We start from the raw sequence: 14,061 nt of genomic DNA, 5'->3' as shown, positions 1-14,061 counted from the left end.
TTTTCAGAAATTTTTCTCGTTTTTTTTTTTTTTTGGTTGTGCATTCCAATTAATATCAGTTCAAATGCAGTTGGTTTGTTTTGATTTAAATCTTCATAACTTAAAAAATACAACTAAGTAGCACCATAAAACAAAATAATAACATGACAACATAATAATAAACATGTTTTGACAAAAATGTTAAAAACTGAGTTATCTCGTTTTGCAACGAAACTCCTCAAATGTACTGTCAAATTAAGAAATACATTTAATTAAGCTTTACTTTATTAAAATATATTTTTGGCCGTATGGGTTGCTAAGGTGGGAGATTTGTAACCTGTTGTTGTGCTGTCGCTAGGATGTTGTGGGTGGTTGCTATGGTTTCATGAGTTCTTCTGGTGTTAATAGAGGATGCCAATGTGTTGATTAGTGGTTGTGCTGTCCAAGTATCAAGTCTATGAGATTTAAGTCACCTGATTTATTGTCGACCAGAATAAACCAAAATAAGTTCTCAATAAGGGAATCATTATTGAATCAATTATTGAAAGTATGATCAGTAATGCTGATCATTAAATGACAACTTTTATAAATGTTAACAAGTATATGATACAAATAAATACACACATTGAATATTGTAACTCTTTTTCCAGGATTTCTCCTTGTTTATTATGAATCATGGGCACAAAAAGGTGAGACTCTTTACAATTGATCAACGTCCATCAATCAACTTTAATAGATCAGAAGATGATGTAAAAACTACATTGGCATATGTAAGACACACACACACACACACACACCATCCACTGGACAGTCAACACGCTTCAAAGACATCATGAAGACTAAACATCTCCTCATGGTGTCTTGAACGCTTTGCCCTTGACGTTCACTCCTCTGTTTTGCAAATGTACACGTCACATATTATAAGCCAAGTCAAAATGCATAATTAGCAAACAATAAAAAACACTGTCTTTCTCATTTGTTCATTGATAAAAGAATAAAATTTTGTTCAACGAAGTGTTGAGTGTAGTAAAATAGATCTGTAGAAGCACAGCACAGTTTCTCCCGGAGAGGAATTCTGGAACGTGGGCGACGGCACGTGGATGAAAATGATATTGATCTGATATATAAAGCTGACATGTTTGAAACTCTTCATTCTTACATTTATGGACAAACCAATGCCAGTGGTTATTTTACACAATCAAATAAATAATAAAGTTCTTTAAAACCAAAAGTCATCTTCTTAAATATCACACGTTTGCTTCAGTACATTTATTTTACTGGAGGAAAAAAGACAATTTTGGGTTATTTGCATGGGCAAAAATGCATGTGAATTTGTTCAGTATTTAGTAGGTGACACAACAGTCTGATGATATGCACTCGGTTACAATCTATATCTGATAGAACAGGACCTGAATGACACCACCTGTGGGCTTTAACAACAGCACTTTTTATGACGTCTGTATATATAATGTAATACAAGGGTTGGCATGTTTATATATATATATTATCTTATAAAGCATATTTTTAACTAACTATAACTATAGAAAACATGTTCATGCCTTTAAAGCAGGGATTTTCAAACTATGGGTCGCACAATGGGATCAGGTCACGGGTCAGTGACGGTTTAGTCCAACTAATGACAGGCAATGATAATGATTTTGATATGATATAGGCCTACCGTAAGTTTTGCAATTAAACTTAAATTAAATATGCAATTTTGTTTCATTATATTTACATTTAAAGTATGTTGGTGAGACCTGGGATAAATTATACCCATTTAAGAGGGCTGAAAATGAAAAGTTTGTGAACCCCTGCGTTAAAGAGAATATAAGACAAATCATTTAGTGTTTACAGGGATGTTATATTTAAAGACGTAGATCTATACTGAACTGTGACTACTTAAATTCAAGAAGGCGTACAACTTAACTATTTAAAAACTTCAGTCACACCTTTTAAAGGAGGCATTTTATAAAACTTTCCTAAGATGTCAAGTTAAAGTACATATGTCAAATTTTAGCTCAAAATACCCCACAGATCATTTATTGTTAAAATGGCTCTCTCTTTCTCTGCACTAAATAGCAGTGCCATGGTTGGATAGTCCAGATTAAGGGGCGGATAATTATAATAAGACCCCTTCTGACATCACAAGGGGAGCCAAATTTCAATGACTAACACTCAAGACCTGGAGCTGTTGCAAATATGGTGGACTTTGATTATAATGATGGTGTATAAGTTGTTTTAATACAGTAATGCATTTTATTAGATTATATACACAGACTTCAAGTGTAACCTGAATCATCTCAGTAATATTTTTATCACAATGTTTAGGCAAATGTAGATTTTTAATCCGACTGTAGTTTGATAAAGGTTTGTTAGCCCTTAAATACATATAATGATGTCAATTGTTTCTTTAAATATTTAATCTTCATTAATAAGAATGACAGTGCTGTTGTTATCGTGTCAATGACTGTTGTGTTTTTGTCATAATCTCTGCATTAATGCTGGAAGACAAACCCTTCAAATCTCCAAACAACAATCAGTTCATTATTTTCATATGTTTTGATATGAAGTCTTTGCTTTATTCTTTAGGCAGTGTTATCGTTTAAAAAGTAAAAAAAAATAATGCAACTTGCGGTGGGTTTTCATAGATAGCGATAGAAGATAATAAAATGAAAATGATGACACTTCAGTGAAAACGGGATAATGTTAGCGGTATATGAAACCACTCTTGTTTTTGGCATATTTTATATACTGGGCAAAAACAACAAACCAAAGATTTTTGGATATGAGATCAGGCACTCAAAGAACTTAAATGGCCTTAAGTTTTTGTTGTTGGGACAGCCAAAATAATAAAATAAATATATGTACAGCGACTCCTCCCTCCAATACTCGTTGAAATTATTAACAGGCATCGCATGAAAATACTAAAATCTCCACTAAAAAGGCTAAATTCTGTTGTTATCTTAAATACTTTGTTCTTTTAACTCTATTAATACTGAAAAGTTATTTTTGTTGTCATTTCTTTTGTTTGTCTGCTCGTAGGTACACACACAATGAACATTTCCCTGTCTCGCTTTAACCTGAATTATTATGGCAAACGTCGTTCATCGGAAAACGCAAACAATCTTTTGGGATATATTAACGTACGGTGCTCTCCGTTTCATACGTCGCTTGCCAAAAACAACTACGACTACTGTAACCTTCCCAATCACAATATGCAAATGACCCCACACACAGACCCCGCCCACACACCAAACCCCCCCAGTATAAAACACAAAGCATTAAAAACGCCTCTAGCTATGTAGAATACTTATTTCATATATCTGCAACCGCATTTTAATCTAGTCGTAAATACAGTAAGGCCAAGAAAAATAATAAATTAAAAAACGGTGAGTAAAAAAAATCTCGTGAGCACTGTGTGTGTGTTTGGCTTTAAAAATACTTATGAATCCAAAGACGCTTAACATTTCTTTTGCAATATTTTTTTTTCTCTTTTTTTCCTTTTTTATTGTAAGACATTACCAGAAGAAAACACGTCGGTTAGATCTCACCGTCCGTGTCTCTGTTGGATTATGTTTGGTGATCCGGTTAAGGTCAGTTGTTGCCTTGCGGCTGAAGCACGTTTTTGTGCAGTACTGCGGAGGGGCCGACAGATGGCGCTGTGGTGCTGGTGCTGCCCGTGGCTTTGATCCAAGGCAGGGAGAGCAGTGATGCTCCTGTGGTCGTGGTGGCCGTCATAGTGACTTGGATCATCTGGTCACGCTGGATGAGGCGTATGAGAGTCTTGAGGCGCTCCAGAGAGGCCTGGGTGTCCCGCTGTTGACCCAGGAGACGCTCTTTATGCTCCATGCATTTCTGTTGAAACACCTAACACACTTTAACATCACACAGTGAATGCTCATTATATTATATTATATTTCCACTCGTGGGAAAGCTGCCATCTCTCTTAAACTGAATGGATGCTCGCAATTATGTTAGGGGCGAGGCCACGTGCAGTGGCTCCAGTGCATCATCAAGTCACTGTTTTAGCTCCGCCCTATCCTACACTGCAAAAAATTATTTAAGAAAAATAATTCTTAGCATTTTTGTCTTGTTTTCAGTAAAACTATAAAAAAATTCTTAAATTAAGATGCTTTTTTTAAGCAAAACGACCCAAGAAAATAAGTCTAGTTTTAAGACCAAAAACATCACATTTAAGTGATTTTGTGCATAAAACAAGCAAAAAAATCTTGAACATTTTTCTTAAACACTAAATTCAAGAAAAATTCAAGAAAAATTTGCTTACCCTATCAAGAAAAATAAAATAAAAATATTTTTGCTCATCAAGAAAAAGCATCTTAATGTAAGACTTTTTAGATATTTTTACTGAAAACAAGATGAAAAAGACTAAGAATTTTTTTTCTTGCAGTTTAGAATAAATTTGGAAAACTTGTTTACCTCCACAATTCAATACTACACAGTTCAGTCTTTGTAATGTTTCAGCAATACTTTTATAATGTGTTTAGAATAAATCTTTAAGATTGACTTTACAGGGACTTTAAAACCGATCCACATTGAAAGTTGTAGACTTTACTGTAGTTTCTTACCGATAGAGATTTTCCAAGTCTTTGGTCGTGTTCGCTCAGATGTTCACACTCTTTCTTCAGTTCACTGTTTCTTCTCATCAGCTTTCTTCTTTCCTCCTCTCTCACTGCACAATCATGTCACACAATCATATTAAACTATAATCACACATCACATCCTCATGTCACACAATCACATCAACACAAGCACATTCACAACTCCATATGCAGAATAATGTTGACGCAGATGTCATAAAAACATTGATGAAATGAATCCAGATGTGATTGTTTACCTGCTTTATGTGTCACGTACGACTGAATGAAGTTCTGTGGCCAGGTTAAGTTCTCTTTGTTCAAAACCTTACAGAAATAAACACGACAGAGAAGATGAGCAGATCGCTCTTATTTCCCTTCATCTTGATGTTCAGTGACCTCATACAGTTTTACAGATATATATATATGACTTAAAGTGTGTGTGTGTGATGACGTACTTTCTTCTGGCACTTGGGGCACATCCACATGGCCCTGTTGGCAGTTTTGAGAGGTGGTTGGAGGCAGTCGGGGTGGTACGCTCGGGTACAGGTGTGGCACGGCTGCAGATCTCCTTCCTGTTTACAGACTGCACACTGATCATCATGCTGCAGCTCCTCCTGTATCACACACACACACACACACACACACACACACACACACACACACACACACACACAGTTAAGATTAAACACACTAACAGATTTAATGCATGCTAAACTAAACCCTCATCACATCACACCTCCTTTTACACATAACAAGGTGTAATGCCAGTTATAACAATGTGTAAATCAAGATGTAAGATGACGTAAGGTGTCAAGGTTACAGTCAATCATACGTGAATTAAACTAAATGAAATCAGTAATGTACAAACACTTTAGAATCACGCACAGACATGCAAACACATACGCGCACACACACACACACATATAAGCAGTGATGTTACAGACGTACCTTCCAGCCCAGTTCCTCAGAGTCTGGCGTGTGAGTAAAGGTAAGCAGACAGACGGTTAGTAGCCGTTACAAACACCAGAGAGAGTTATGAAAGTTAACCAGCAGTGTTGCTATCAGGTGATCAGGTTAAAGCAGTGAACGATTAATATTAAACATCACACAGACATCACTGGTAACCTGTTGTTACTTTAACTACATGCACACACTTTCACTTGCAGACTCTGGATGATAATTTATCTTTGTTAAAGCTGCAATTCATAACGTTTTGAATAAAAATAAACAAAAATAAGCAAGTACATGAAACATAAAAAATGTTATAAACTTTCTCCTAACACTGGGTCTGAAATCACTTCTAAAAAATCAGTAAGCGAGGTTAGTAGTGTACATGTATGTCCATTCATAGTGTTCAAAAAGCAGTAGGTGAAAAGTACCCGGATGCCAGACTACTTTAGGCCACATGTTTAAAATGTGCATTGGATAGATGCTTGACTTTCACCTAAGACCACGCCAGCTGAGGAGGCGTCAAATTAAAAAGAATAAAATAAAAATACTGAAATTCATTGAATCAGGCAGCTCTTTATGTGATCTTTAGGTACAGACAAATGTTTAAGAAACTTTGTACTTAATAAATTGTACTTGTTAAACAATGCATATATAAATGATTTTCAGGATTGTTCATAGGTCAAAGGACATACAGGTCACATGACATTAAAAACATGGCAGATGTCTGAAATATATTCATACTCCACCCACTTCAGTATATAGACTACACCGTTTCAGATGCAGCGTAAGATTAACCTCATCATTTTAACCTAATCTGACCAGTCTGCTACAACTGTGTGGGAAATCTTTTGATTTCAACCCATGAAAAGTTTAAAAAAGGACAACCTAAAAAGTTTTATGTTTCAAACAGAGATGGCAATATCTTTTTTTATTTCTTTCCTTTTAAACTCTCTGCCATATTGCCGTCTAATTTTTATAAAGTAAGACTAGAAAAAATGTTTTGGTGATAGAGAGGTGAACTGGATTGCGACTTTAAATACAATTGTTTAAAAAAGTAATAATATGCTGGATATTTATATTTTAATGTTAAACATTTGAGAAAAACAATAAGATCTTCAAAATATTTCTGTAAAGCTGCTTGGCAAAAATGCATACTATGGACCGTTTCATGTGCGGTGACGCGATAAGCGTCTGGTCTGAACCTTACCTCCGGTTTCTGTTTGTTTAAGCTCTGACTAGTTGCTAAAACGTAACTCTTAAACAAATACCACGTCGAAAATAACAAATGTTTTGGGTTCCTGTGTAATCTACGTGTTGTTTAGTTTGCTTGTTATATAAATAAACTACTTTAAAAGTACTTTGTTGTTATTTATTCTTCAAAGAGTTTATCGGAAGTTTCGTGATGACCACGAAAGCTGCGTGTTTATGTTGTTACTGCTGAAACCGTCTATAAAAAATGCTAAATAAAACTGAACCTAATTCAGAGTTTCTTTATGTGTAAAGAGAAGCAGAAATGTCCTTTACCTCTGGCAGACAGAAACATTGGACTGCTCAGGAAATGTGAGGCAAGACGTTTGCGCTAAAAGGAAAATACAAGAAGTTTTACAAATGACCTGAGCCGTAAAACATTATAACTTTTATAATTATTTTTATATAATAATTTTAAAGAATGATGATAGACAGACCTCAGGTTCAAACAGGCCACTGTATGCAGGGTTTGCTGTACTGCGCCGTTTCCTCTCCTGCCTTTTACTCTGAATCTCTGATATAAAAAAAAATTATAATCATTAAAAACTTCAGGCTGAAGTCATCATCATCATCATCATCATCATCATCATCATCATCATCATCATCTGTACATATCAGAATCAACATAACTGATTATAATGTAATTAAATATTGTGCTCTATATTATTAATATTAATGCTTTTGTAAATATCCCACATGTTGTGTATATGACGATGTTTATGTCGAATTCAAATTCACCTATAAATCTGCATCCTGTCTCACATCTCAATTCAAAAGGAGGAATTGATTTGGATTTTAGTTCTGAACACCACAAACCCCTGACGCTCACTGAGTCTCTCATACAAAATCAAACAGACCGCATCACTCACCCTCCAGATGTTCAGAAGTGACCAGGCCCAGTGATACCATGAAGGCAATTTTCTGTAGATTGTAGAGAAATGAACACATTAACATGAACAGTGACATTAACCCATGCTTTGGCTTTAACTTCACTCTTTTCTTTAACTAATTCAACTAGTTAGCCTCAGCTTCAGTCAACCACTAGCAGGCAAACTCAAATCTGTCATGATTTACACAACAAGACAAACAAACATTTTATTTATAAATGTGATCAATATTTAGACTGGTTTTAGTGTACCTCAGGATCGTCCTCTGTGTTTTTGGCTGGTGTCGAGGGTTCAGAGGTCGCTTCATCTACAGCACAGTCTGTCTGACACGCTGGCGAGCTGCTGGGAATCTGTGGCTGGATGATGATAACCTGAAGATCACATTTAACCGGTTTAGGCAGTCCAGTTTTAAATCTTTCATGTGTGCTGATATTTAGTATAACTTAAGTTTTATTTAAATATATTTTGTATACTTTACTACAATCACGCTGTAAATTAGGGTGTTGCTTGGCAAGCCAAACAAAAATCTTAACCTAACCTTAACTTAACCTGAGCTTTTGGGAGACTTGATGCTTAGATTAACTACTGAATCTTGGTTTATAAGCAATCTTCACTCTTACTAAGACACATCAGGTTACTCAAAACATCTGTATTACATTCACAAGCCTGAAAGGCTCACATCAAAACATTAGGATCTTTAAATGGATGATTTGTTGTTCATTTATTTGCTCATGTAGGTTGATATAAAACCCTACAGTGTGTTTGATTGTATGTATTTGTTTCAACACCTAACTAACACGTTCATAATCTAGTTGAGCATCATAAGGGATCTTCTAACCTTGCTGTCCGGGCTTAAGATCAGAGGCTGCACCTTGATGGCCTCGGTGACTCCCGACACCCCGTGAGCCGCGGGCGAAGCCGCTGAGATGATGGCATATGCCACCCCGGGGCTGGTGGAGGCACCGGGTGTGGGCGATGACAAACTCTCCTCTTGCCCGTTGGACAGTCTCTCGTGTCTGAAGGTGCTGTTGGCAGTTGGCAGAGATGCGCCCTGGCTCTTTGGGCTGACCACGGCCATGCCCCGCGACACAGCCAGCGTCTGGCCGGACTGCTGCTCTCGACATGGGCTGTGGGGAAGGCTGTCTGGAATGAGAGTCTTTGGCCTAACCTACAGAGACATAAACCAGCTGTTTAGTCCTGATGTAAGCCAGTAGCAGATGGGTCATGGCATTGGGTTAAATGAATAATGAATGTGTGTCTGTATGCATACTTCCAACAGTGTTTTTGCTGGTTCATTTGTTGTCTACTCAACTAGTTGGCATGTCAATGTAAATCTTAGCAGATCATAAACAACAGTAAAAATCTGCATCAACTATCCATGTGCATTCATTTCATTGTTGCTATCTAATTACTGTTTTTCCCTTTACACTACAGAAATAAAAGATAAATGAGGGTGTTTGTGACGTGTAACTGTATTTAGCACAAGTTTAATTTTATAAAACGTTAAATATAGCGGGGTATACCTGAGGTAGCACGCTGGGCGAGTGTCCCGCCAGCCTCTGCAAGGAGCTCACGTGAGGCACCTTGATGGGGATCGCAGTGAGAGCTCCCAACATCTGTGAAGGGAGAGAGACACAGAGAACGAGAGAGAGAGAGAGAGAGAGAGAGAGAGAGAGAGAGAGAGAGATAGAGAAATAAAGTTAAACTTCATGAGAAAGATAAACTGAGTTATCTCGTTTTGCAACAAAACTCTTCATATATTTAATTATATTTTTATATATTCTATATTAACAATAAAAATGGATATATAAATAAAAATGTTCTGAAATGTGTATATATGTATGTGTGAGTGTTTAAATAATAATTACACACAGTAAAGACACATATATTAGGCAAAAATGCACTTTTATTTTTTATGCGATTGATCGCGATTAATCTTTTCCCAGCACTAAAATATTAAGTATAAAAAATATAAAATAATATAAAGTATAAAATAATAAAACATTTTAATATCAGAATCTTATGATGGAGAACTTATGATCTTCATTTTTGCACAGTCCATTTGAAAAAGTTAATACAATAAATGTGAGTAAAAATATATGGGACCTGTTTTAATTTACATGTTGAGTGAAAATGATGGATTTTATGTCAGTTTTTATGGCTCAGTGGTCATCTCCACAATTATTTTTGCCACATTTGCCTTTTGATCTCTATGACAGATAGTTTGAGGTATTATAAAAAGTTTGTCTGCTTTTTATTTTACATGTGTAAATGTTTTTTTTTATTATGCATGTAGGGGTGATTTATACAAAAAATAAAATGTAATGTTAAAAACTACACAGCAATAATTAGATTTTTTACTTCATTGTAATTCTGTTGAATACACATTCAGAAATTAAAGTGTAAAGGCATTTTCACAGTACAAATAAATGATGCACAACTGACCTTGACTAAACATCTGAACGTTTATCTTTCACATCATGATTCAGTTTATAAATCTGAAAATAAATGACTTTTTATTCGATGCAATATAAAAAAAAACGACAGCGAGTAATCATCTGCAAATCTGATAAAGCACAGCAGAGATCATAAATCCTGTATTTAAGTATAATTATATATTTAAATGTTCATCTGTAACTTTAAGGTTCATGATGAACGCTACTTTTATTCTGTAGTTGGACATGAGCTGATCTCTGACTGTGTTTCCTGTTTTTATATAACTAAAAGAAACAAGACCACAGTTTGAGCTCCATCTCTGTTTATTGTGTGATGGCAGGCTGACTCGAGGAGGCGAGGAGACCTCAGGCCTGTTCCCATGACAACAGCTCAGATGAAATGTCTTACTCTGTCAGGGCTGTGATTTTAGTAATTGCTGAATCCCGGCAGCCTGAGCCGTAACCTTGAGCTCCTTTTATTCTGGATTATTTTGTGAAAGATCTGAATTAAACAGCATGCGGTTAAGTTCCCGTCAGCACGTACACATGTGCTATGAGTATTTTAAAATAGACCAAAGCATCGGGTGATCAATAAACATCCTGCCAACGGTTCGAGGAAACTACTGTAGTATTCGTGGTACTTTACAAAACCCTAACTGGAAAGAAAAATAAAGTACTTCACGTTCAATGTCAACCTCAGGAGATTGTAATTGTTGTAGCTGAATGTCCAAATAGCATTTTAAACCTGATTGTGTTCATTTGTTAAATTACAGTCATCAACAGAACATAAAAATCAAATGGACAAATTAAAAGGTTTACTATGTTTAACATTTTGCATATTACATTTGCAAAAACTTTTTGTTTTTTAGTAATGAAAATGTTTTAATAAAAAATATTGTTACTTTAACAAAACTTTATATTTACAGATCAGACTAAAATCATCATTTGAAGAGGCAAAATACAGAAATTAGATATGAAAACCAGCTACTGCATATGCATTAAGGACATCAAAAGGACCCTTATGGTTTAGTGCATGTCCCCACACATTTAGTGCACATACTTTGTGGTTTAGCGCGCATTCCCTCACAGTTTAGCACGCATACTTTGCGGTTTAGCACACATTCCCTCACGGTTTAGCACGCATACTTTGCGGTTTAGCACACATCCACTCACGGTTTAGCACACATACTTTGCGGTTTAGCGCGCATTCCCTCGCGGTTTAGCACGCATACTTTGCGGTTTAGCACACATCCACTCATGGTTTAGCACGCATACTTTGCGGTTAAACGCGCATTCCCTCGCGGTTTAGCACGCATTCCCTCACGGTTTAGCATGCATACTATGCGGTTTAGCACATATCATTTGCGGTTAAGCATGCATCCAGTTGCGTTTTAGCACGCATACTTTGCGGTTAAGTGCGCATCCTTTGCGGTTTAGCACACGTCCACTCGTGGTTTAGCGTACATCTCTCTCAGTTAAGCGCGTGTCCTTTGCGGTTTAGCGTGCGTCCCTCTAGGTTTTGCAAGTGTCCCTCTCGCAGTTTATTTTACTCTCAAATGATGGCTGTCCCTGATACATTAGCTTATTTGTGTTGACAAAATGTAAAACACCAAAACACCAACAAAGTGATACAGTTAATAGAAATCATCCATGACCCCAAGTGGGGGTCATGACCCTTAAGTTTGACCTCTGGATTAAAGGCTTGTTACAGGTGGTCTGTTAGAGTTCAATGAGGCAGTTAACAGCTGCTTTGAGGTCATTCTGACAGCTGGTTAATGAAACACATCTACATAAATCTGCAGACAGAATCAGTAGAGGATTATTTACAGTAAGATTGCGTAATGGCTGTCTGGGTTTAATGTCAGCCGGAGATCTAGATGATGATCTTTAAGATGATGGTTTCTTCCCCTCTCATCACATACCAATGTACACCACATGGTGGTGCTGTAAGCAGTTAAAATAATCCACTCGACTGCCCCGCTGTCTTCAGCAGGAGATGAATGGAGGGGGGGAAACTATTTATTTCAATGAATGCTCCCCTGAACCGCAGAACCAAACGTAACCTCAGAGATTTACTCTAACAAGCGATCAGATATTTTACAGCACTAAAAACTTCTGACTGTAGACGTTGAGATTTTGCAACAAAAATGAGTTAAATGTGACATTAAAACTCGTCACCTGTTCTCAGATCTCTTCACATAGAGAGTGTGCAATTCAATTAACACTTGATGTTTGCTGTGACTTCAGCACATGAACACAGAGCCCATCGACCTCATTTATGTACATCTGTGATGTCTCACGCCACATCTGAACTGTTCACTATCTGATACTGTCTACAACGACTACAACTACTAACACACAGATACAACATTACTATAATAAATCCACTTTTTGATGGGAAGACCTGAAAAATCTTGTGTGTTTTAATGGTTTCTACAACTACAATGACACTGAAGAGAATAAACAAGAATCCTACACAACACGTTTACATTTATGCATTTGGCAGACGCTTTTATCCAAAGTGACTTACAGTGCATTATAAGATATATATATATATACATATGTTTAAAGCAATGCTCTTCCACTGAGATATACAGGAGCATAGTTTTGATATAACATATTACAAAAATCATTTTATTTTAGTTATTACTTAGATGGTGAAATGAAGTGGCCATAGCAGACATGAGGGTCTTCAAAAATAGAAACGTCGACTGAAGATGCATTTTAATGTCTAGTGCAGACACTCAGCTGTTTATAATGAAAGACATTCAATATTTGCCGGCATTAACCTTGCACTGGCAGTCTGACGTCATATTCAAAAGGCTTTGAGCACTAACAGTTTAATATTTTACAAAGTACAAAGTTTCTGAGTCGAAAAATTGTTGGGTTTCAATAAAGGTAATAAAGTCGATTCAAGAGATTACTGGAAACCAACTGCTAGAGTTTCTGCTTGAAATAGAAACCTCACCGCTGGGATCCAGTAAAAATAGACGCTTCGAAGAAAGCCAAGACATCTTTACAAAAATGCAAGGGGACGACAGAGCTGCAGTTTTATGGACTCAAAAGAAATTTATATCTTAAAATTAGTATTTAAGCAATCCTTACTTTTCTGTGTTTACGTCTATTTGTGTACTGTCAAAATAAAATTAAAAATCTCACTTTGAAAGTTGTAGCACTCAGATATTGATATTTAAAGTCCCTGTAAAGTGGGATATTAAATGTATTCTGAGTTTGGGACACCACAGAAAATTTGTTCAACCACATTTAAAAGATGAAAAAAAAAACGGCAAGTAAATAAAACAAATCATTAAATTCTTGGAAAAACAGGCAGGATTTTGGATTTTGCTCTGAAATGCTGGGGGCGTGTCCTCTGTCAGCGATGAAACCACAACCACTGGCGGGAAAGCCGCCGATTCTCTCAACTTTCATCTACCGCTGCAACCTGAATAAATGTTTGTGATTGTGTTAGGGGCGGAGCTATGCTCGGTGGCTCCAGTGCATCATCAAGTCACTTAAGCTCCGCCCAAATAATCCTGAACACAGAAATGGTGAAAAATGTTTGTCTGATCTAACTCATTCAGTACACAGTCTTTTTGGGATGTTTAATAGATTTCTAACATTTATAATGTGTGCAAAAACAATTTAAGATTGTCATTACAGGGACTTTTTTTTCTTTCAGGGATTTTTTTTTAAAACTGTGGCAAACATTCACTTATCCAACTAAGCAAATAAAACACATCGTTAAAACCACCATAAGGTTTCTTCAGAACCGTCCTGGACAAACCTCCAGCTTGTGTAAGTAAAATAATGCCATTAGCATGGGCATCCACACCGGACCGCAAAACTCTCATTATCCAGCTCCACATGACTAGCCAGGTGGTCTGAGATTTCTGCCCCCTCCCCTTTTCACAACACAACAGAAAGCCTGTGATTGGCTGTCGTCCTGCCGTGTGATGGGTGTTT

At 36.5% G+C, this 14,061-nt stretch overlaps 1 protein-coding gene across 3 annotated transcripts in view; it reads right to left on the bottom strand.

Annotated features, from left to right (window-relative positions):
• Positions 1-618: 618 nt before the first annotated feature.
• Positions 619-14,061, bottom strand: part of phf21b (PHD finger protein 21B) — a 37,680-nt gene continuing 24,237 nt past the window's right edge. For 2 of the 3 annotated variants that reach the window (XM_065290054.2, XM_065290057.2), the window contains exons 3-13: positions 9,187-9,279; positions 8,502-8,831; positions 7,915-8,034; positions 7,646-7,697; positions 7,214-7,290; positions 7,053-7,107; positions 5,526-5,548; positions 5,033-5,191; positions 4,835-4,901; positions 4,566-4,669; positions 619-3,846 (exon numbers count right to left, since the gene is read on the bottom strand). In XM_065290054.2, coding sequence (XP_065146126.1) covers positions 3,574-3,846; positions 4,566-4,669; positions 4,835-4,901; positions 5,033-5,191; positions 5,526-5,548; positions 7,053-7,107; positions 7,214-7,290; positions 7,646-7,697; positions 7,915-8,034; positions 8,502-8,831; positions 9,187-9,279 — 1,353 coding nt within the window. In that variant the 3' untranslated portion in view covers positions 619-3,573. The remainder of the gene's footprint in view (positions 3,847-4,565; positions 4,670-4,834; positions 4,902-5,032; positions 5,192-5,525; positions 5,549-7,052; positions 7,108-7,213; positions 7,291-7,645; positions 7,698-7,914; positions 8,035-8,501; positions 8,832-9,186; positions 9,280-14,061) is intronic. The other variant, XM_065290055.2, reaches the window with a different exon arrangement.

The sequence above is a fragment of the Paramisgurnus dabryanus genome, chromosome 1, assembly GCF_030506205.2.
Source record: "Paramisgurnus dabryanus chromosome 1, PD_genome_1.1, whole genome shotgun sequence".
Taxonomy (NCBI): Eukaryota; Metazoa; Chordata; class Actinopteri; order Cypriniformes; family Cobitidae; genus Paramisgurnus; species Paramisgurnus dabryanus.
The sequence above is the reverse complement of the archived record's forward strand: the minus strand, read 5'-3'. Positions and strand labels throughout refer to the sequence as shown.